This window comes from Chelmon rostratus, chromosome 13, assembly GCF_017976325.1.
Source record: "Chelmon rostratus isolate fCheRos1 chromosome 13, fCheRos1.pri, whole genome shotgun sequence".
Taxonomy (NCBI): Eukaryota; Metazoa; Chordata; class Actinopteri; order Chaetodontiformes; family Chaetodontidae; genus Chelmon; species Chelmon rostratus.
Genome location: NC_055670.1, coordinates 10559624 through 10583808, shown reverse-complemented (window position 1 = coordinate 10583808; position 24185 = coordinate 10559624). Strand labels below are relative to the sequence as shown.

The following is a 24185-nucleotide window of genomic DNA, read 5'->3' as shown; positions in this document are numbered from 1 at the left end:
CGAAGGTTCGAAACATTTTCAGTGATGCAGCTGGTTAATCCAACAGACTAATGAAGAAGTGGTAGTTTGTAAACTTTTAATCAATAAAAAAGACCAATAAACCACACAGGGAAACAAAGGTAACATACAGTAAACTGCATTCCTCTACAATTTCATTTGCATCCAGTCAAACATATAAATAACTCTGTAGACACAGGCATGGACAAAAATGTGCACATTTCCTGCTTACATGTACAAAATATAAAGAATATAAATTCTCAACTCTTAAATATTGATAATTCTCAAGTCTTAAATATCTATTTAAGATATCTTGAATTTCTATTTAAGACTTGAGGGTGGTTGCAGCAATTCTCAGGATCACAGAGTTGCAAAATGAGAAAAAACCTCTGAATTGCAGATTAAGGTACGTGTTGCAGACATTACATCCTTCCATCGTATTTTGGCAATTGCAAAAAAATTGCACATACACAATATTGCCATTTCATCATGTGAACAATGAGTTAGGTTTTAAGTTTGGACATATAAACATGAGCAAAGGCTGGCTGAGGCTTAACCTGGAGTGACGTTTCGACATCTGTAACTTTGGTTTAAGGTGGAGCAAAGATTTGCTTCTGTTTCCACTGACTGTAGATAAAGATCATTCATCTGTGGTAGAAAACCATATCACGAGTCAAAGGCAAGTCACGTTGTGTTTACAGGGTCACAGAGCTGTTCTTTTCCTTTCATGGTGGAACAAACCCACGCACCCACTGACAGTGAAAGCAACACACTGAATGCACCAATTTTTAAAGGCTAATTTCTCCACAAACAGAACGTTTCATCAGAATTATAAAGATATTCAACACAACGTGGCTTTAAGATCCTCAGCTTATCAGGCCATTCTGTAAATAACAGAAGCGACGGGGTTCGCTGTTTTGGAGGTGTTCAAAACATATAAGCCTTCTTGCATGAGTTACAAACATTCTTCAAGCCCAAACACCAAAGATGGGTGCAAATATCACACTTTATCCATAGTCTGTGTTGTATGTACCTCAGACTAGTCATCAAAGTATGCTGTATTAGTATCGGGAAAGCAGAGGATGACACAAATGTAAATCAAACTGCGATTTTGGAACGCTGTAGAGTCAGTTAAACCTCACAAAGAGAAAGCAAAATGCTCCAACAATTTAATACGTATTTGGAACTGTTTCACCACCATCCATAACTGATGAAAATTTCTTTAGCGTAGCTATGAGCTGATCCTCTGTTTCCTTTTTGAATTGCATTGCGGGAGAATAGTGTCCATCAACAGCACACTCAAAGATCGACTGTGTCGTCTGTGTACTGTGCTCTGCGTAAACGTCATTTTGTCACTTTTCCAGCGTGAACACGCTGCATGCTAAAAACCCTGCTTTGAACCTGGAGGATGAATTTGGGGCACAGAACAAGTTCACTTTCACTTTAAAATTCTGTCATTCAGGTCACTTTGTAACCAGAGTGGTGCATGGCAGGAGCTGCTGGATTTGCCGTTTTGGAGTTACGATTATTCTTCTACTAAGACTCTAAAGATAGACCAAAATTCCAGTTAGACTAATGGTTTCCAGATAATGAGCTAAAAGTTTCAGGACTCCAGAGCTGCAGATTCTCCTCCTGAGGTGGCGTTTCCCTTGTAAGAAGCTCAAATGTGATAAAAGTTTGTCCTCCTGAGGGAGGTACACCACAGTTGTGTGCGTGGGGCTTGGCGTTTCCACAACCAGCTGCTGACTGTGGATGATTTTTTTGCTTCATTTTGTCACAGTTTCTTCACTGAAGAACAAGATTTGATTAACGGTTCGACAGGAAACCTTTCAGTTCACCTGCAAACGAGTTGTTCCAAACCATTATGAAATGTGACTTTCTGGCCTTTGTGATGATGATCTTCCCACAGCCTGAATGGACTTCCTCTCTTGTTGCGTTTTACCCCATGAGTACATAATCGTCTTCACGTTCGTCTTTAGATGAGGTCTCAGACTCAGGTTGAAGTGCTGCTGGGATATTAACTGTTGCATAGTCACAATCATCGTCAGTGGTCGCTCTGGTTCTTCTTGACTTTTTGGCAGTGCTGTGGTCAATGGAGGCATACGTTACATCCTCCTTAGGCTGGCATGAGATAAGATAAGAGTATTAATCCCCAGCCTGGGAAACACACAGAGTGAGATGGCAATCCTCCATCCTGAACATATGCTACAGATATTCTACTTTTCATTCAGTGCTACGGCAACTACGCCAATTTCTCGATAGGGCTTGTGGTTATGCCTTCCTGTGGAAGAAATAAATAGCCTCACACTTTCTTTTACAACAGGCCACACACTAATGCTCAGATGTATGCAAATCTAATGAGGCAGCACCTCTAACTGGGCTATCATAAAGGCACAGACACACAGCCATGTCCTGTGGAAAGCTGGAACTGATAACGATGAAGATTTATGCACCACAAAAAGAGAACAGACCCAACGTTGATGTGGGCAGAGTACCTTATTATCTGTGTTGCTTTTATCATCTGGTGCAGAATCCCCTGAAAGACAATATGTAAATATATAAAATCTAGCAAAACTGTACAAAGTTTTCTTATGCTATATGAATACTATAATAAATACTATAAGTACTACTGGAAATGTAGTTTTACCTTTCCTTTTCTTCGTTATCCTAAAGCAGAACAAATTGAAATGATGAGACCTTGAAAAGGACACAATCATCCAGATATACATCACACTAAACACGGAACATCATATCACACAATGCCAAAAAACATTGTATGATAATAATATCTGCAACAGCTTTTTAGAGGTGTAGGTTTTACCACACAGCAGTGTTTCCTTGACAGCTCAAAAGATGACAGCGTATCTGTGGTGTAACAGGAAACACTTTGCATATGACTACAACCCTCATCTGTCCACGTCCAGCTGTCTATGTCAGTGACCAAGAGCACAGGACGTGGAACTTTGCATGCTCCCAGGTCAACATCTCTCATGATATAACAAATACAAACTGTACTGCATAGCGATGTTTGACCTGTTGTTGATGCTGGCTGAAATCTGAGGCTTTTCTTAGCTTCCAGTATTTCCTTTCTCTTGTAAATGCAGAAGCTGTTACCACAGGGCCAAAATGTAACAGTTCATTTAAACAACTGTTTCTAGCTTTCTCATATTGTCTTTTTGCACACATTATTTTTCTAATTCAATCCATCTTTTTTCAAAGAGGTTTTCTATACATGCAGCAGTTGCAAAGTATAATTATCACATGCCCAAAAAACAGCTTTGTTGCATGGGAGCGTGCCCTCCATGTCAAACCAAAGATGATCACTTACCCTGCAGTGCAGTTTCCCATGATGTTCCCACAGAATCTGGATGTTCACACTGTGTATCTGAGCAGGTGGCAGGAGCCAGCGCCTGGTTGCTTCAGACCAACCCCGAGCTTCACTCTGTGGTAAATACTGATCTCACTGATCTCTTTCCGGCTGTGTCTGGGTGCACACAGGCCACAGCAGAGAGAGAGAGAGACAGAGAGAGTGAGAGAGACTGAGAGAGAAAGACAGACAGAGGGAGAGAGTGTGTGTGTGTGTGTGTGTGTGAGAGAGAGAGACAGACACAGAGAGAGAGAGACAGACAGACAGACAGAGGGAGAGAGTGAGTGAGAGAGAGAGAGGGAGAGAGAGAGAGAGAGAGAGAGAGAGAGAGAGAAAGAGACAGACAGAGGGAGAGAGTGAGAGAGAGCACAATGACCTGTTTGTGTGTTATTTTGATTTCCTGTGCGTGATCTGGTTTCTAACACTGCACACATGCACACACACACACACACACACACACACACACATCAAGGTGAGGCAAGCTGGCATTAACTGTAATGTTTGCTCTTGTTGCTGTGTTGTCTCATTTGCCTGCTTGCGGAAACTTTCTAGACGAGGAATATGAGGCGGTCACCAGGCTTTTTTAATGGTCAGCAGAAAGTCCAGTTTACTTTCAAAAGTTGTCAAGAGTAGAGGTTGACCTTTATGGGCATATATTTACATGCACAATACAGAAAAATCTGCCCAAATGAACATGATCCACTGAACATGTTGAAAAGATTTGGCCGTCCAAAAACCAATATCTGAGAATGGGTTTTACAAAACTTACACTGTATATTCATTCATGGTTAGAATTTAACCATCATGTGCAGTACACAGTACTGTGTTATACACTGGAGGGCGCTGTTTGAGCAGCCATGTACCACTGACTTTCATCTTTCTCCATCTACTGGTTGCATTGAAACAAACTAGAAATAAAAAACACTTGTGCTATGAACAGTGTCAGTGTCAATACATGTCTGGTGAAAATACACGCGATGATGAAGTACAGCCACGTCCACCAGTCATCCACAACTGTGATGAAAACAAGTCACGTACTTAGTCCTTTTAGAAACAGTCTTGTGTTGAAAATTGTTTACCCAAGCCACAGCAACTGCTTGTGATTGCACTCTGGCAGACTTTATGGCCATTTCTTCATCTGCAGCAGCTGCAGATATTTGCACAGATTGGATAAGAGAAGCAAGCAAGGGTCTTATTATTTCATAAAGATGATGAGAACATTCAGGCGGCCTCTAGCGTTCACTGCTGACTAAGCTGTTCACAAGCATGCATGAAGCCTGTCTGTTACTTTTTATGTTACAGTGGATTTAATCTGCTTTTCACTGGAATGATACACACCCGAGGCCTCAGTCTGACTTTGAAGCCAGGATGTCATAACTTCCTGCTGGGCTGCTTGCAAAAGTTTTTTTCCCCAGTCCCCTGCAGTGACAAGCCCACTTCATAACCTTTACAACTAGTCTCAGATTTTGCATTGAGGATGCGCTGTGTAAATGAGAGGTGTATTACACAATCAAACTACAAAGACAATGACACAATATGTAATTTTCACACGGTTGCACATTGTGAACTGTGTTATGTCACGACAGCATGAAATACACACATATGCAGGCCGGTCTTCAAATGTACGTAGGAGGTCAGGAAGTGGTGAGCTTCTCACAAGTTAAATGAGCCCATGCAGTAGCTACAGTTTTAGATAATCTGTAAGGTCTCAGGTGATAAACATGTCAAGCCTAATGGATAGACTGCCGTACACCTCCCTGCTCATATTTTACTGTTTTACAATCGCCTGCGACTATGGAAGAGGTCAAGGTAAGCCGGAACACTCTGTTATCTTGTGACATGACTTTCAATACAGCATGACGGGAGATTTTGAATAGAGTCGTTAACTACAACCCGGTTTCCAACAAAGTTATATATATATATGTATTTGTATTATATTATACAAATAAGCTTTATAAGGTTTATTGCATGTCATAGAGTATAAAGACAAGTGTGATGAGCTATCAATTCAACCCATGACCAGTCAATTTTCCAAGGTAATGGTTTGTAGTAACGGTAAACGATGATCAGGACGTAACATGGAAACTATACAATTAAAGATGTAAAATAAAATGTTCTGTTGTTCACCCCAACAGGCTAAGCCTCCTAGTATGTGCCCTGTAATTATTTAATACGTTATTTATAATAATAATAATAATAAAATATTATATAATATAATTATATTATTATGATTATGGCTGTATAATTGAAGAAGCATCACAGTGTATTTTAGTTCTAGGTGCCTCCTAAATGCTGATTGTTACTCCCTTCTTTTCCCTTAATTTAAAGCCAGTAAGTATTTTATTTATTATTAGCACTGTAATTTGTAGACTGCAAGTGTTCCAAAGAAAACAATAACATGAAAAATTCAAGGTAGAAATAACGACATGAAAACATTTTACTGGGCAGAGCTGTATTCTACTTACACCACAAAAACTATGATTTAAACTCTAAAATAAGAGCATGAGGGAGCATTTGGAATAGATTGGAGTCATTAATTGGACAAGAGAAAACAACAACACTTAAGATTATAGCCCCTAATTTACAGTTAATTTATAGTGTATCAATACTGTACGTTTTGGGTACTTTCATAATTACAAGGGAAGAAACAGCACGCTTGGGGATAAGGAGGTAACAACTCTGTGTTTCAGATCGACTTACATGACAGGAACAAAAGAGGGAAAAATGTTAAAATGGGATGCCAGTGTTGATATTGTGATGAAATCATTAACAATTTTTTAGTTGTACAAATTGTGCAGTTTTTCTTAAATAGTTTCAACATATTTTGAAAATGTAGCTACATTTCTTGCATTAAAGAATAAAACATTGCAGATGTAGTTGTCAGGTTTTACTGTAGTATTGAGAGACACTGCACTGCACATCTTGTATTAATTCCTGAAATCATGAACAGCTTCTACACAACAAAGCTGTTTGATCTGATGTGAATTGTTTCAAGACAAGACTAAGGATGAGTGATTACTTGTTTTTTTTGTTTTGTTTTGTTTTAGAGTTGTCTCCTTCATGTGAAGTTGGGCTGATGGTCCAAAGAGGCACGATGTGGAAAACTGCCCCTCGACAGCGTCTGACACTCAGGTGTCCCGTCAAACACTGCGGAGAATCACTGAATGTCACCTGGTGTAAAGAGCTCGACACAAACAAATGTGAACGGATTAATTTTATGGAGAATGTAGAAATAAACCAGAATGACATGCATGCTACAGATGAACTGATCTCATTTTTGACTTTCAAACGGATTTCCGTGTATGACGGCGGCCTGTACAGATGCTTTGTAAAAGGACACGGATATGAGGTGGTCAGTCACACCATCAACATCTCAGTTTCAGGTAGGAGGTTTTTTCTCTGTCACTGGCAAAATGTGGATGTAAGATGGCTTACTTCAAATGTTTTTCCTATATTCTTACCAACAATACAGACCTGAACCAGGGGGTGCAAAACTCAGACAATGGTGCAGGTAAGAACCTGTATTTGTTCCGTCATATAGTTAATCTGAATGGATACAGACAGGGACTACTAATATGGTGCTTCTGTTTTTGTAGATGAGTTACCACCTGTTGCTGGTGATGAAGGTGTGCCCTGGCTGCCCTACATCTCCATCTGTCTCAGCATCGCTCTTCTGGTTGCCACGCTGACAGTGTTAACCCTCCTGAACACTTGGGGCTGGAGACGTAAGAACATTAACATTGATTCACAGCCTGAATAACTGTGGTGACATTTCTAGATTTAGAGCGTTTGTTTTATGTCTTCTTCACAGGACTCCTGAACCTCCACCGCACGAAGGAAGAGGTAATGTGATGCAGTGTTGCTACCTCGAAGGAATACGCCAACATTTTGCAAATTAAACTTACTCGCTTTCTCGCTGAGAGTTGAGAGGTGAGATGGCTGATATCACTCTTGTGTGTACGATAAATATGAGCAGCCAATTAGCTTAGCTTAGCATCTCTAAAGCTCAATAATTAACAAGTTATAGCTCATTTGTTTAACCCAGACAAAAAAATTACATGGATATATTTTCTGAAACCTTGTTGTGACCAGGTTGAGAAGGAGTGTTCCTCCATGTTTCTACCGTAGCTCAGAGTGGACAAACCAAACACTGATACACGAGCGCGCCTTTCATGTTTTGTGCGAGATTTTCTCAAAATAGTTTATGAGGTTGTTAGACATTTTTTATTCATGGTTTTCTTGGTGCAAGAGATATCACGACGGCCCTGTTGTTTCTCTGTATGAAAAAAAAAAACAAACGAAACATTAGTTTACTGAATGACAAAGGTAGCTCAGACAACATGAGCTCTGAACAACAGTAAGAGATGTTCGGGCCGATGAGGAAACCTCTTATCTCAAGCACCTCAGCCTTCCTGCTATAAACACACAGGTCATTTCCAGAAAACTTTCTCCTTCTCCTTTCTTAGTTGTTGTGGCCATGGTTTGAGAAAAGGAATGATGTGTCACAACTAATAGATGCTCTGGAAAAGTCTTTTGGGAAACAGAAACGCTTCAACTGTTATCTACCCACACTCCACTGCAAACAGTGGAACAGTGCACGCAGTGAGCACAGCCATGTTACTATGACCCCCAGCAAGTGACTGTGATTCCTGACTTCAGTCTATGAGAGGTCACAGTACTTGTAGTAGGTACATGTGTAAGATAGCACAGTATAAACATGAAATATAACAATGGATTTAAAAATATATATATGTCTGACATCTATGAATTATTGTAAAAATGCTATAAATGGCTGAATATGTTTTGTGTGTGTGTTAGTTAAAGCTGTCGAAGGCAGTTTTTTTTTTTTTTTGGTGTCACTGGGGATGACCTTTCAGCATGTTGTAATTCAAATGATCTGAAAGGAAAGCAAAGTCCTTCACCTCCTCTTGGCTCTGTTTATAGGCTTTAGAAGATCAAGCATTTGCCTGGAGACTTTGACCAATCGCAGGTCATTTCAGAGAGCGGGACCTGTTCTACAAATGCAGAGGCGCATTCAAGTCCTGTCAGACAGTGAAAGCCTAAAAACAGATAAGATTAGAAAAAACTTTATGAATCCCACACCAGGGAAATTAAATTGTTACAAACAGCAAGTAATAAAAGACAGAATGATAAAAAAAGCATTAAAAAGGATACAAAATAAAAGTCAACTATATATGTAGATTATATACAAGAGTTTTTATTTTATTGTCTACATGCGTGTATAGAGTATTGCCATAAAAATACTACTGTCATATTGAATAGCACATGAGTCAGACACACATAATAAACACAGTGTTTTGTACCATTACACAATAGAAAAATATGTAACTCTAATTGCACAGATGTAATGGATATGAGAAAATGTTAACATTAAATAACAGTAGTGAAAACAGTCGACTATGATGTGAAACAACATCAACGCAGTGCCCTGTGGTCACAACCCTGTAACTTGTGGTAAATTTCCAATACCTCCTTTCCCTCCAACAACATATAGTAAAAAACATGCGTGAACATGGCTCCACACGCCATGAGCTCGTATCGACGAGGGGCAAAGAGGCATGATGGCAAACAGAGGGGATTAACTTTTGATGGCTGGCTGTGTGTGTTGCATTAGCCTCTCATCCTGCTGTTAGACGGCGTTGCAGCTGCTTCTGAAGCCTCTGCCAGGTCTTTCTTTGAGAAGACGAGTCACAGCGAGAGGAACCGGGGTCTTGGGCATGAGGTTTTACAGGGCAACCTGTGAAACCTCTGCTGCTGTTCGAACCTTTTTGCATTGTGTATATTCAGTTGATGCCTTCTGCAGCTTTAAAGTTTGCAAGCAGTTTGATTTTACTATATGGCCTGATCTGTGTTGTATCAGTGTTGAGTCACTAAAGCCCTGAGGCATGCAGGAATTTCTTCTTATTATTTATCATTGAGAGGTTAGTTATGGAACATCAGAGGTGCTGGTATACGCAACTGCAGAACAGAGCAAGGCTAGCCCCTGTTTCCAGTCTTGTTGCCAAGCTATGCTAACAGCCTGCTGGCAGCTTCATATTTATCTTATAGACATCGACCTTCATCTAACTCTTGGCAAGAAAACAAATCAGCAAATTCTCCAAAACATTGAAGTATTCCTTTAATGCAGATGATCATTATTGACTTACTTAACCCTGTTCTGTTTTTTGGGCTTCATAGGAGATATCCACTCACAGTATACCTGACCTCCCTATGAGGAATATTACTTCGACTTTTTTCCTTCAAACCCTCCCCACGCCACCATCGCAACCTTCCCCGATGACCAGTGGAAACCAGGCCGCTGCGGCAAACACAGTAGATGAGAGTCAAGGGTCAGACCGTGCAGTTTATGCTGTCATCAACCACCGGCAGGCTGGGACACCGGCCAGAGAGCGGCACACTGAGACTACGCAAAATGAAGATATTTTTCAGAATTCAGAATATGCTGCCATCAACGTTACCTAAACAGGTGCAGGCGAAAACGCAAGCGGAAAAGGGGTTGTGTCACGGAACAGAAGCAAAGGTTAAGTGATCAACCACACCGCTGAAGAGGGGACACAGGAGGCTTGTGGTAATACAGATGCACAGCAGTCACCTTTAATGTTCTCACTCTCGGGTTTGTTCCAGGCAATGCTGCTTTTTATTATTAATTTCTTGTTTATTTTTCTAGCTGTTTTTCTCCTCCAGTGTGCATTTACATGACTTGGAAGAATTTTTTTTTTTTACTTATTTAACTTTGCTGGCCAAAGCTTTAGTGGTTTGTATTAAAAAAAGCCAACAACTATGTAGACTTACTCACTGAATACTTCTTCTTTTGTTTGATTTGGTAGTTTAAAGGGTGAAGCCTGGGAAGGATCTATATCTTGTAAAAAAAACAAACAAAAGCGTTTCGTTCTTTGAAAGGTTATGCATGCGCACAGCTCATCCTCTAGTTCTTTGTGAGAGAAGAAAAACTGAGACATGACGTTATGAGGAAACATATTCATGAGTGTGCTATTTTATCTCTTGCATTTTCTGTCCCACATACGGACCTCAGTGTTTTCCGAAACGCAGTATCTGGCCCCTCAACCACAACAGTGTGGTTTATTGTAAAGGTGCAGGAAGTTAGGGGAGGCGGATTGAAAGATTTCTAACACTGACTCATATGTGTTAGAGCAGATGCCCCGCTTCTGGTTTACGGTTTACATACTAAGATATTGCAGTGCGGGCAGTGGTGTTATCATATGGTGGTTACACATTCATCAAGTTAAATAACATACAACAAAGAGGAGCACTTAACAGGAACAAAGCCTGGAGAGGATGAGAGAAACACAGAATTTGTCAAAACCATCTTATTGACAGTAGGCTATGGGTTTGTGGTCCCCAACCTTTTTGGCTTGCGACCTCTTCAAACAGATCAGTATTTACCTGTGTCCCCTCGCCACAAGATAAGGCCTTACTGCAGACATTCATTTTCCCTCTCGGATTGTTGAATTTGAAGGGTTTTAAGAGGTAGAAAGGTGGAAAAGCAACATTTAAGTAAAAATAGTCATGTGAAGAAATCTTATTTTAATTTCATTTCATAATTTTGTGACCCCTTCAGATTTATCATGGGACCCTTCAGAGGGTCCCAACCCTTATGTTGGGAACCACAGAGATGACTGTATCTAATCAAGTGAAGGAGGAACTTGTACTCAGTGAAACCATCAGTAAATGTACAATTCCTGAGATAGCACAATGTTTTTGGTTTTTTAATATTATGACTTTTAAGATTTTTTAAAGAGTTTTTTAGAGGTAGAAGTTTCAAGTGTGTAGCTCTCAAGTCAAATAACTACTTTTGTAATACATCAGACTGATTTTCCTGAATTTGTTTGGTTTAAATCTGCGGAAAAAATCGAATCAGAAAAGCTCCCATGTGGCCCTGCTCACGTTATTTGACCCCTAAGAACACAAATCATTCATCACTGCTCCTCATGGTGAATACGCACAGCACGCTGTCCTGGCAAACATGCTGATAATTCAATTTTCTTTTTCTGATGTCCAGTGGAGCAAATCCTGTGAATCCTGACACTCTGATCCAAAGCACAGATGCTCACAAAAGGTCCGTTCACTGAGAAATGTCAAGAAATGCTCCTGAATAATGTGACCTGGCTGTCACATTTCTTACAGTGTTCTCACTGGAATGCATGCGCAGGAGAGGAAGGCGGAGAGTTCAGGTCTTCACGCTTTACGTGAGTCCTGAACATCATGAACCTCTTTTCTGGCTCTGAGTGGGAATTTCTGGTCTCAAAAAACGGTGTCTGGTAGTTATAGCTCACACACAAATTCTGATCTTCTTGCCCCTGTCCCTACAACACACACACATACACACACACTAGTAATTGTGTTTTTTCTCTGGTGAACAAAGGCCTGGTTTATGCCGTAGAGAGCTGGAGAGCGTGGAGGCTTGTGCGAGGGCAGTGTTTGACACAGGCCTGATTAGATCGAGCCTGACATCAGTGTGTGGACTCTGCAGCACTGCGACTTAAAAATCATCTGACAATGTGGGGAGGAGTGATGAATGCTTGTGGTCCTGATCCAAAACCTCCCTTAAAACTACAGACACGGTCAGGAGGATTGTTAAAAAGTAGCAGAAGTGGGTGAGGTGGGATTGAGGACACACTCAAATGCAAGAACCTGAGAGGTATTTTTAATAAACAGAGGGAATTTATATTTAACTGCTTTAATTCTAATTAACCAACAACAATGAAATGAAATAGCTTTAACATATTTAAGGCACGTTGATTCAGATGAGCAGGCAGCGTTTTAGGGTTTTGTTCAAGGACACTTTGTAGGAGCAGAGGGGCTCTGCACAAGTAACAATAACTTTCATGGTCATTTTTGAGCAGGTCTTATAATATAAACAGACAAAACCACTAACGCATCCCCTCTCGATACCTCACCACAGCCCGACCTACACTCTTCCTCACATACATGAACTCATCTGACTGTGAAATGCAATAACACATGCATAGCCTTGTGGGGAAGGAAAATGGTTTCAGCTTTCAGTCTGTAGGGAATAGAGCTCAAACTGCCTCACTGTGGAATGTAACATGCAACGCACATGCACACGCAGACACACACTGTCTCACAACACACACAAAGAGACTTTGAAAGATGCGCAATATGAGACAGGTATGAGTGTGTGGCCTGAGTCTACAGCACATTGCAGCTTAAAACCCTTCTGACACGGTGCGCAGCAGCGCTAAATGCATGTGGTCTTGCTCCAAAATGTACTAATCTGCACAAATACAGATGTCTGAAAGCAGTAAGAATTTAAGATGATGTTTTTCAAATGCCAGAAATCTGAGAAATATTTTTTAAAATACCACTGAGTGGATGTTTTATTTTCAATAATCAAGGAAATTATATTGGTAGCTGATGGAGGTCATTGCCTGTTGTAGCTACACATCCTTCAACCAAGCTGCCTGATATAAATTCCAAGTGTAATGTGATGTTATTATATGATGTTATATATCCCGTACACACACTCACACATATATGTGTGTATATGTGCTGAATTAAATACACAAACATCTAACAGAACTAATAAATACTGTATGTTATCCCAGAGCTTATGAATACAGCACAACAGAATTTGCATGGACTGCCGGCTTGTGTGTGAGTGTGTGCGCACAACATGTTGGTGCTTTTTCTGCTCTGTGAGGTCCAACATATCCCGCCTGGCTTGAGATGAAAAAGGACATAAAAATGAGCATCTGGAAGCCAGGTTTGGCACACCAGAAAGGAATTTCATGTGTTTTTTTTTTCTGAGATGTAAAAATCTGAGCTGCAAAAGCTGAAAATGTGGCACTGAAAGATTTCAAATTGATGAAGATTCAGAAACTCAGATATTTTTAGCATTTTTATTTTTCTGTTTGTTGTTGTTTAATAAATCAACCTTACATAGTTGGTCAAAATGCATCGTTTCATATTCTACGTCTTTCACGGGACTACAGTTGCTCTGTTCTGGGCTGGATGCTATGCTACATTTGCATTCATTTAAGAAACTGTTCTGAAAACACATTTCAGAGTTATTCTACTGAAGCTCTGAGCTCGTAATAAGTGTCGTATGCATGTAGTGAAACTTTGCAGACAGAGGAATGCTGCCTATTATAACTCTCCTTAATGGTGAGGAACTAGATTTTCCAGATTGAAGCACTAAGCTTGACATCTGACAACCTGCATGTCATTTTGTTGATTATTTCAGCATGAATCTTGAGTGTTTAAATGCTCCTGGACACATGTAAACATGATATATGCCAAAACCCTCCTAGCCTTATATTGTAGGCACTTTGATCCAGAGGAATGTAGAACTGAGCAGGCACGGAGTTTTCAAAAACACTCAAAGGCTCCTCTGGACATTAAACCACAATCAAACCACAGTCTAACCTGATCACTCATCCTCACATGAACTCACCTGACTCTGCCACGCAGACAGGCAGCAACACACACATTCCTCTCGGGGGCACCAGAAAGGTTTCAGCGTTGCTTCCTAAGGGAACTGACTCAAGCTATCTGAGCATGGAACCTATCAACCTATATGCACATGCACACACACACACTCTCTATTTCACACACACACAACACACTCAATCAGAAACATGTAGAAAAGTTTGCAATAGATATTACACAAACAAGGCATAAGTATGCAGCCCTTGTAGTCGAACTAATGAAGAATATCCTTGACCCCACCCAGCTCCTTACTTCCTTATTTAAAGGATAAAGCTGATGATATTCTATATTTTTTCCCATTGTCAAAAAATCCCATGTAAATAATTTCATCATCATTCAAAAGGCTAAATAATTTCCTAAACCAGCTGGGCACTGTAGGTTTTAGCAAATGTTGCCCAAACAGAAGTTTGTTGGGGACTATTTTCAGCAGCGGATTAATACACCTTTGGTGTGCTTGTGAATATTTATGGAGGCGGGACAGTGTATATGGGATTGGCTTCAAATAAAATACAGGACAACAATGGTGCTCCATGGCACAGAGAAATAAGATGTATCAGGTCTCAGCTACGCACACGAAGCTGAAATAGCTGAAATCTATTCATCGTGGCTGAGGCTTTTCATGGGATTGGTTGATTAAGAAAAATAGAACATCTCTAGATGTATCCTTGAAGGACCAGGAAAAATAGAGGGATAAACAGAGGAGAGTACTTTTAAGACATGCAATGTGCTGTAACAGAAAAGTCACTGTACTTTAATTTGCCGTACAGTGACTCTGCTGCGTGTTGTGGAATGTGTGGCCATCGTCTCAATCAATTACAGTTCTTGTTCACTCCCTGTGAGGACAGTCTGGAGATTATGTGCAGAGGCAGAAGAGCAGAGGTGAATGTCGTCGTACAGTCCGCGCTCATACATAGGATTGTTTTTGACATCCTATTGAGGTGTGTCAGAACATCTTCCCTTTGTACCAGGATGATGATGATGCAGGGAAACAATTCTGCCTCTTTTTTTCAGCTCCTGGTCTCATCTGGAAGATTAATCAGCTGAAAAGACATGCAACAAGAGAGAGAGGATGACACAAAGTGGAAGAAAGCATTCTAACATTTTTAAAAGGGTCAGCGTTTTCTCGTAATGAAAAAGTTTAAATTCTGACTTGATGCAGCTATGACAGCACGACAAACCTGAAGCCGAGCTGCACATCGAGGAGCTACATACTTACTGGTGAAAGCAAACATGGTGTTTCACCTATAGGGTTATAAAGAAGTCTCTGGACTTTGACAGATACACTGTCTGAGCTTGTAAGATACATGGTCTGGAGTCATCAGGTCTGGTCACACACTTATATAGTGTATAGGGTTTAATTAGGAGCAGTTCTTCAGAGTCAGAAGAGGCAGTGAGAGAAGGGTCCAGCTGCAGACCTCACACGTGAGGAGCGAATGGGAAGAGAGCAGAGTGTCTCGGTGAGAGGAGCATCACTTCCTTTAATAATGAGAGAGTAGCAGTACTGTAGCTACTGTGAAAGCAATATGTTTAAGTAATACTGGGCAGACATAACTTTATCTTCAGTCTTATTATTTGTAACTAACATTTGCATTGTAACATTAAAGCAAGAAAGAAGACATTTATTGTAAATTGTCTTATAGCTAATAGCTCTCATTGAATGTGCAGGTTCTGAGCATGGCTTGTGTCCAGCTAATATCATACTGCTACAGCAGATGTAAATATACATAAAGTCATCACAGGAAACATGATTGAAAACGACCTAATAAACATAATAAAAAAAATCCTAAAAACTAATAATAATGGCTGTGTGCACCAGACCTCATCACTCCAGATCCTGTCTCAGGTGTCACGTCTTGAGCTCTCATCCTCATTCTGTGCAATACACGACGCACCGCTAGCGCTACGCTTCAAACATGCGGATAAAGTGCAGACGGAGTGCAGGCAGCAAAAAACGAAGTGGGAAATGTTCACGTTCTTTGGATATCAGTTGGCGGGCACTCATTTCACATTTGCAAAAGGAGCGGTTGAGGTACAGTTTATTAAATTTCTCCCTTGTTCTCCTCCTCCTTGTCTATGAATGTAGGTGAGGGAGGTGTGGGCGGGGGCCAACAATAAGGACTCTGTAAGAGCTGTTCCACTGATTTCAACATAGATTCACCACATTTCAGAAATGGAGAATTCTCTCCCCACTCTGCGTCTGTACATCTGTGTCTAAATGGTCTGAAGGGTGTGCAGGCATCAGGTGGGCAGGAGTATGACGCTTAATTCTCAAGTCTTGACATGAACCTTGGCACTGACAAACGTGAAAATATACGGTGAGCCACACTCACCTTCTTTGCGCAAGAAACACTTCCAGAGGCAGAAGCAGAGGGACATGACCAACAGGGCTGCCACGGTAGTGACTGAGATCAGGATGGTGAGAGCCGTCCCAACTGAGACGGAGGAAGACAGACACGTTTAAAAACAATAAACTGCAGTGTGCAAGTCCTGCCCTCGCAGAGGCCAGGATTAAATATTTGCGTCTGGGTTTTAGCCTGGACACTGCTTCTCTTTTATGTACCGTCGCTGATTAGATTTTACTTCATAGTGTTACAGTCTGATTTCTCCAATGTGTGCACTCCTGACCCATGAAACGAAGGTCAGCCAGAGATCATCAGCAAACTGAAGCCATGATGATCACACACACACACAAGCACATTCACATACTGACCATCAGCAACTGCATTCAAACTAGTACAGAATTTTTGTTTCACTGAAACAAAATGTGTTAAACAGGAAATGCTCCACTGTCCTGATGGCTCCCAGGAAATCTGCTTCAACATGCTGGTCTAACAGACATCTTCAACTGACATTGTTAAATGAACGTGCAACACAGATATAAACATCACCCATGTGGTTCTCAGACTGGGCCAATCAGAGCAAAAATGGATTATGCAGTACATGCCTCTATGCAAATAATATATATAAATATCACACAAGAACATATTGAATCTCATACATGACACAGATTGAGTAAAATGTAATATATCACGCTCTACACTTTGTGATGTTTGTTTGACATTGCCGGAAGATCTCAGACTGAAATGTTGCTCAGTTAAATTTAAGTTACTGAGAGCTGATTTTTGATCCAGCATCCTTAAAAGTTTAGTCTCCACTGATCTCTGCTGCTTTCCTTACTTTTCTTCGTGTTAGCCTTGCTCGCTACAAAAACATCTTAAGTAATGACGACATGAAATACTTCCGGTGCATGCCAGGCATTAAAAAATATGAAAAATGTGAAAAAAAAGAGGAGTTAACTGACACCCACTCACTTTTCGTGTTCATGGATACAGCAATTGGTGACTCGAGCCCTTTGTGGTGCACCAAGCATTTGACGGACACGTCTTTCAGCAGCCCTGATTGGACAGTCAGCGTGCTGATGACCAGGGTGGTCCCGTCGCCCTGCGGGAGCTGTGTCGTCACAGGGGGGCCCATGGTGCGGTTATCCCTCTCCACGTTCCACACGATCTCTGCTGGGGGGCGCGACACTGAGGTGCAGTTGGCTTCGATCACACCTGGAGAGGTAGTCTTGTAGCTCACCTGAGGTTTGGGCAGCACTGGGAGGCATAAACAGAAAAAGCTAGAAGGAACTTCACAAAGTACTGGAACATATTTACACACATACAGGCTTGTATTTGGGACAGGTTATTAATTAATTCTTTCTTCTTCTCTTGTCCTCTTGTGCTGTGTGTCAAATGCACAAGCGCTGGAAACTATCCCATATGAACAGTACGCTGTGGGAAGACAGGCACATGAAGCATTTTAATCCAAAAACTGTCCAAAATTCAGATTGTGTTTGTGTATTTTCAAAGCATCTTTGGGTAAATTGTGCCGACGGTACCTGGGAATGACCTTGAAGCCTTTGGATCAGCTAAGGTATGTGAATTCCTGCACACTTAAGATCCATAAGTAAATCTCTGGCTGTTTTCAATTGTCTGTTCTCGGGGCTGAGTGAGGAATGTAATACACTGGAAGCGAGAACGTTTTTGTTGGCGAGAACACGTTTAGCCACAGATATTTGGCCCTCATAGTTTGAGCGTCTTCTCGGCGTTCGAGGTGGTGAACTTCACCCACTATCGGTCTGGATTGGATCAGATTTTGGGTTGCGTCAAAACCACAACAGGAAAAACTTGTTTTGTAATGCCCACAGTTTCCCTGCAGCATGCTCACAGCTTTATGCCAGATTTCTAACACCACGTTCTACAGTGATGTAATATAAAGGTCATATAAATGTGAAGGTATTAACAACTTTTATTTTTACTCTGGAACGCAATTTAACGTTAATGTCAAACAAATGTTACTGTGAATGTTAACTTCAAATAGATAATGCTTTTAAAATACATGAACAAAGGCATTAAACAAAGCAACTCCCACCAAAGAAATGATTTAATTTGCACTTGCTGTTGTTGTTAGTTTACATGATGAGCTCATAAAATAAAATGCATTTTTATAACAGAACAGCACAGAAAGACACTACATTTTTTCTGCATGATGAGTAGTTTCACTTTTGATACTTCTTGATTATATGTACCTCAAGTTACAGTTTGAATGCAGGACTTTTAGTTGAAAAGGAGTACTTTCACACTGTTGCATGACCTATTTATACTTTAACCAGCAACAAGTGATTCTTGGACGACTTGGTGCAGTGGAAACACGACGCTGACACGGCAAACTTAGCAAACAGCTGCTTATTTACACATCCAGCAGACAGAGGGCAACATTATCATTCATGTGGAGTCGTGTTTGTGTCCACCTGATGAACACAAGTCCAGTGATTGCTTTCTGTTTGCTCCATTTATGGTCTCCACCAACTTCTGAGGGAAATATCAGGCTGTCTAGCTGCTACATGGGCCACTACGTTCACCAGCTAGTTGCTAACAGTGTCTGCCTACTGGTTGGTGCTGCATGGCTAGCACACAGTGTGCTTTAATTGTTTTTTCACTGACAGACGCTGACTGCTGTGGTCCAAAACGATGCTATGAGAGTGAACCAAACCAGCTGTGGGGCCGGACAGCTAAACGATGAGCTGACACTCACTATAATGCTGTGTAAAGCTGAGGGGAGCTGCAGATTGTGTAGGTTCATCACTATAAACGGCTGCTTTTGCTTTGTCATTTTATACATTGTTATTATTTTTTATTGTTTGTGATTTGATTTTTAAGAATTTTTTATGACGTTTTTTTTTTTTTTTTAATCATGTTGTGACATCATTCTTGTGCTTTAGCTATCACTGAGTGTAAGAGTGGGAGTAACGGAGGGGGCATCACATCATCCAGAGCGGGATGGGGGGGCAGCAAAAAACAGCAAGAAAAAAAACATGAATGCTAATTGTGCCTCACTGCTCGAAACACCTACTGTACTGTACAGTTCGATTTCAAACAAAAGCACATCTGTTGGTTGAGATAAGTGTGAGAGAAAGGGAGCGGGAGAAAAGCGGCAAAGCAAATGAGCAAAAAGAGAGCGGGACAAAGCACAGAGAGAATCACTGTCTGCTGCAAACACTGACACAGTCATGCATCAGGACCTCACTCCCTGCCTCCATCATTCTTTCGAACGCTCCATTCTTTACATGGACACACTGCTCTGTGTTCGCGTGTTCACAAACCGGCCGGCAGCTCGGCCTTTGCTGTATCATGAAAACATGCAGCAGCTACAATCAGGAAGAAAAGCTCAACATTCCTGTCTAAATCCCAGGGGTACCTGGATAACCTTCATTATTCCAGTCTTCCCAGCTCCCACATCTACTGTACCACATTTTCACTAACAGACACAGACCTGTAGAAACGTGCATCTGATCAACTCATACTTATTTTTCAAAAGGAAATACGAAACCGTAGCAACAGAACAACAGAATTGGCAACAGATACTACACATTTCTCTGCCCTGACTGTCGGATCTTTTTTGCAATTTTTGCAGCCTGGCTCTTGGGATGGAAGCATGGGTCAGTCTGCTAGTTCAAAGCTTTGGTCTGGCGTTAAATATGTCAGTTTGATGGATGAAATTTGGTGTGTAATCTGGTCCAGACATTCATGGTCTCCAGACTAAGACTCTCCTCCTGGACATTTCACCTAGGGTACACAACACTTCATTAAAGGATAACTCAAAAACTAACACTAAAATTATTCTTTAGTAGTCTGAGTTAGCCAAATCAGGTGTGGGTCTTCCTAAGATGCAGTCTTTTTCGTTCTCTCTTTCTGTTTCCACAGAGTGTTTCCTTACTGATCCATGGCAGGGGGACATGTCCTGGGAGTTCACATGCACAAAACACCAGAAAACACCGTCAGAAAAACCTTTACAGCAAGTATGAACAGGAGGAATGATTACACTGATGAGTAACGCTTACAGCATACCGTTGGGCATAGGAGTATTGTATTGTATTGTGCTGTAAGTGTGTAGTCTTGAAAAAATATTAACTCATCCTTTAGTCCAGCCTAATGGCCTCATGATGCTCAAGTAAACACAAATGTATATATATATTGTCCAGTAACCTCCTCCTCCCAGGTGGAGCTCACATCTTCCTCACCCGTTTTGTTTCTGTGTGGGCCATACTACAATGTAGCATAAAATACTCAGCAATAATGGCTGGTTGGGAAAAAAAAGATGTTTACCATAGGTGGAGAGGCAAACCGTGGAGCTCTTCTGCCCTTCAGGATGTGTGGCGTACAGGCAGGTGTAGCAGCCCTCGTCCTGGATGGCGACAGGCTGGATGGTGAGCTGGCTGTCGGACAGGGAGGCGCTTAGCCAGACTCTCCCCTGGTACGGTGGCTCTATCATGGGGTCACTGCGCTTTGCAAAGGAGGCCACCTCCGTGGCGTGTCCTTGCACAGAGGTGTGTGTCCATGTGATCTGCTGCACCTTCTCAGGCAAGCCGTACGAGCACGAGAGGGAGGCCCTCTTGCCGCCCACTGCCGTCTTGTTGCTGTCGACAGTGACTTGCGCTGGGAGGAAAAAGGGGCCCACCGTCCGGTGAAAGAACAACAAGTAGAAAAGATAAGAAAAAGAAAAGGAAGGGAGAGAGGGTGAAAAACAAGGCAATACTAATATTCAGAAATATGAAGCACCCAAACAGAAACCAGTCACTGGAATCTGCAACAGCTGTTTCTGGTTAGAAACGTAAGCCCTTCCTTCTCCCACTGCTCCACAGCTCTTTATTAACATGACTGGCTGAGCCTCAACAGGCTCTTCAACTAGTGTTCAGAGGTTACGGACGTCTGTGCTCGCATATTTTCAGTAAATCCCCACAGCAGATTAATATTCAGGTTGCAGGGAGGAGTAGCTGTCCCTGGAGTCTACTGGAGAAATGGTTTTGTTTAGTCCTAACGGGCGGGGGCAAGGGGCAGGCATCCAAGATCAGTTATATTCACCACATTTTGTTGAAACCGTAATTACGAGCAGAAGATAGAAAGAACTAGAGAGGCGTCAACAAACTTTTGGAAAAATGGCTGCAAATGCATAATCGGCGGCAATTATGACAATAAAATCAAATACTAACAGTAATAAAACAGATTCAGCTCATTTAAAGTTGGTTTAACGGAACCGCTTCAAATGCATGAACCAGCAAAAGCAGGTCATTTAGGCCATTTAACTGGTGTGGCTCTAAGGTTAGCAGAATAATGGCTGTTTTTCTCTGTTCTTCCCCTTCTGCCAACTTTGTGCTAATGCAATATGAAGCCATGGTCTGAAGTGGAGGCTTCTCCCACCGCTGTGTCACAACAGCGGGGTCCCTTCCTGGATAAAAAACTCATTTCTCGCCTAAATCTCTCCTGCCAGGGTTCAACATCATGTCAGATACCCACATCTTTGTTGTTTTTGCTCTCCTGCTGCCTTCTAGCTCTCTCGCAGGCCAGCGTGTCATTACAGGACGTGGCAATCCCTTTGTCCAGATAGATGTGTTCTTACAGGTGAATGTTTACATCAAAAATCAGTTTATAAGGCTGTAGAGCAAATATGAATTTACTATATCTTTAAATCTTATGCCTTTGTGAGAGTCAGCAGTAGAAAGATGACAGGAAATGAGGGGTCACTGTCCATTAAAACTGAATATATGTGTACATCACACTGCATGACGCTGACCAGAGCGGTGCTATGGAGTCTCGGGGTCTAAATTGTTAAAAACGTGTCTCATGGGATCAAAGCTGCTGTTCTTAATGGCCTTACTCACCGGTAACGGTGAGGCAGGTCTGTCCCTGCTTCGAACCGGACGGATGCATATCAAAGATGCAGGTGTAGCATCCTTCGTCACGGAAGCCCACCCTGCGGATGGTGATGGCCGAGGTGTCCTTTGGGGAGGGGGCGAGCTCCACGTGCTGCTGTCCGCTCACGCTGTCTTTTTGTCCGGGCTGGTAGGTCAGCAGGGTCTGGTTCTGGACATCTAGCCAACGCACCTGCCTCAGAGACTCACCTCGCTCCCTCGAAACACTGCAAGTCAGCGTGAAGGGCTTCTGCACCGGAGCTTCCAAACGCTCTGGTGCTGTTACCCTTCCTGAAACATCCAGCCAATGTTAAAACAAACAAACAAACAAACAAACAAACAAACAAACAAACAAACAAAAACACACATTATAATTTGGTGTGAGTTCTTGATTTGAGATTTTCCATCTGTCTACACAGCACACTCACCCTGCAGTCTCGCCACCATCAGTAGGAGTAAACACACCTGCAGACTTTTCCTCATCATCTTCTTCACTGCTCATTTAACAGGGAGGAGGAAGAGCGGTACTGAGATGTGGAAAAATTGTCAAGTTATCATAGTCAGCCCAACACAAACTCCAGCTCTCCTATAATTCAACCTCAGATCCAACTGTGACACAGACGTAAAGGTAATTCATCTTGACTCCCGGAGCCAGTTCAGCTCCCGTTAGATGCTGTCCAACACATTTCAACTATACAGGGGAATGCAATGCATAATTTCCTCCAGTGCTACTGTGCAAAGATCTACAGATCAAATATCAGTAGGTCTCTAAGTTATCAGAGAGCATCAAAACATCTGAACCGATGTTTTCTCCCACATCACTGACTAAACAGTGTCTAGATTGAATTCAAGTCAAATACTAATACTTTCAGTGAACTTCAGAAAAAAAAAATATAATAATAAAGTTATTCAAGCCAACTACACGCCAAAGATTTACAGCAATGATACATGTAACAGCTTGGGATTAAAGCAGAAAATGTTACTCAAGGCCTGTGGTTAATCAAGAGGTCTTAAATTTTTTGTCATATATTTTGTATTCCCTCTTTTCTATAATATAAATTACACATCCACGAGACTGAGACACTCACCTATACTTGTCCTAATGCACAAGTTAAAAGCCAACAGCTGAGGGTGTTCTACCTCTGCAGCATCTCGCCCGTCCTTATGCCCCAGCAGTCCTTTGAAACATCACTCCAGAACGAGCGAGAAACTATTTTCACTCATCCGAGTGTTTTCTGTTCTGCGCAGCACCAGCACAATGAACACCAGCCGCCGGCAGCGCCAAACCGCACTTGACAGCATGTGGATGAGGTCTGGAGCGCAGGCACAGCCGCAGCACAGGGCTGCACATATAGCGCCATCTAGTGTCAATTGGTGTGTATTACTATCTGGCAGATTTCAGCCAGCACTTTGATTCCACGATTTCTGTTTCTGCTCTCTTAAAAGCTGCTGTTCTTCTGTGGATGCAGCCTTCTCGTCCTTCCCCTGCACATCATTTGCAAAGGTTAGTAATACGTAATACTCATGCTGCAGTATGAAGTGAAATATACACCACAGGAGGAAATTAAGTTTCAGTTTTAAGTTTAAGTTTTAAGTTGGTTAAAATTGTTAATTCAAAGCACTGAGCCTCACAGCTCTCATTTTTAGCTTTGCTTTGATTGTCTAGAGGAAAAACATATATCACTCTCTAATAAAATCAAGAAATGTGTGAAACAAAAAATGCATATCAGAATACTAGACAAATGTTTTTGTAGTAACATTTCAGTGAAATTAGTGATAAAGCATTAACACAGAGGACACACAGAATGACTCAAAACCTCCAAACTATAAAACATGTAGGGTCCTCTCCAAGAGCTAAATGGAATTGTTGGGTGACATGTCTCCCTGTATCCCCACTGCAGTGCAACTGTATATCAAAGCATCAGAGTGTTTCTCAGTAAAATGGCATTACACTTGTCTGAAGAGTACTTTTTCCATAAATACAGCTACTTTACATTTTATGACATGAAAGTAAAAGTCAAAAAGTAGTAGCTGTAGCAGTACAAGTAGTGACAGTGGTAGCAGTGCTGTTCTTGGTGGTGGTGACAAGTAGCAGCAGCA

At 41.5% G+C, this 24185-nt stretch overlaps 3 protein-coding genes across 3 annotated transcripts; 1 reads left to right on the top strand and 2 right to left on the bottom strand.

The window, feature by feature from the left end:
* Positions 1-65: 65 nt before the first annotated feature.
* si:ch211-214p13.7 lies at positions 66-3465 on the bottom strand. Its single transcript, XM_041951522.1, has 4 exons — positions 3326-3465; positions 2645-2664; positions 2493-2533; positions 66-2118 (listed from the first exon to the last, which is right to left on the bottom strand). The coding sequence occupies exons 1-4, from the start codon at positions 3343-3345 to the stop codon at positions 1936-1938; spliced, it is 264 nt and encodes an 87-aa protein (XP_041807456.1). The 5' UTR covers positions 3346-3465; the 3' UTR covers positions 66-1935.
* A 1612-nt stretch (positions 3466-5077) lies between these two features.
* On the top strand, positions 5078-10226 carry si:ch211-214p13.8 (B- and T-lymphocyte attenuator). Its single transcript, XM_041951152.1, has 6 exons — positions 5078-5173; positions 6412-6747; positions 6837-6875; positions 6961-7089; positions 7176-7207; positions 9563-10226. The coding sequence occupies exons 1-6, from the start codon at positions 5086-5088 to the stop codon at positions 9845-9847; spliced, it is 909 nt and encodes a 302-aa protein (XP_041807086.1). The 5' UTR covers positions 5078-5085; the 3' UTR covers positions 9848-10226.
* A 3069-nt stretch (positions 10227-13295) lies between these two features.
* On the bottom strand, positions 13296-23238 carry zgc:113337 (uncharacterized protein LOC503741 homolog). The gene is made up of 7 exons (XM_041951311.1): positions 23174-23238; positions 22514-22579; positions 22056-22376; positions 20503-20832; positions 17167-17451; positions 16186-16287; positions 13296-14895 (listed from the first exon to the last, which is right to left on the bottom strand). The coding sequence occupies exons 2-7, from the start codon at positions 22569-22571 to the stop codon at positions 14888-14890; spliced, it is 1104 nt and encodes a 367-aa protein (XP_041807245.1). The 5' UTR covers positions 22572-22579; positions 23174-23238; the 3' UTR covers positions 13296-14887.
* Positions 23239-24185: the final 947 nt, after the last annotated feature.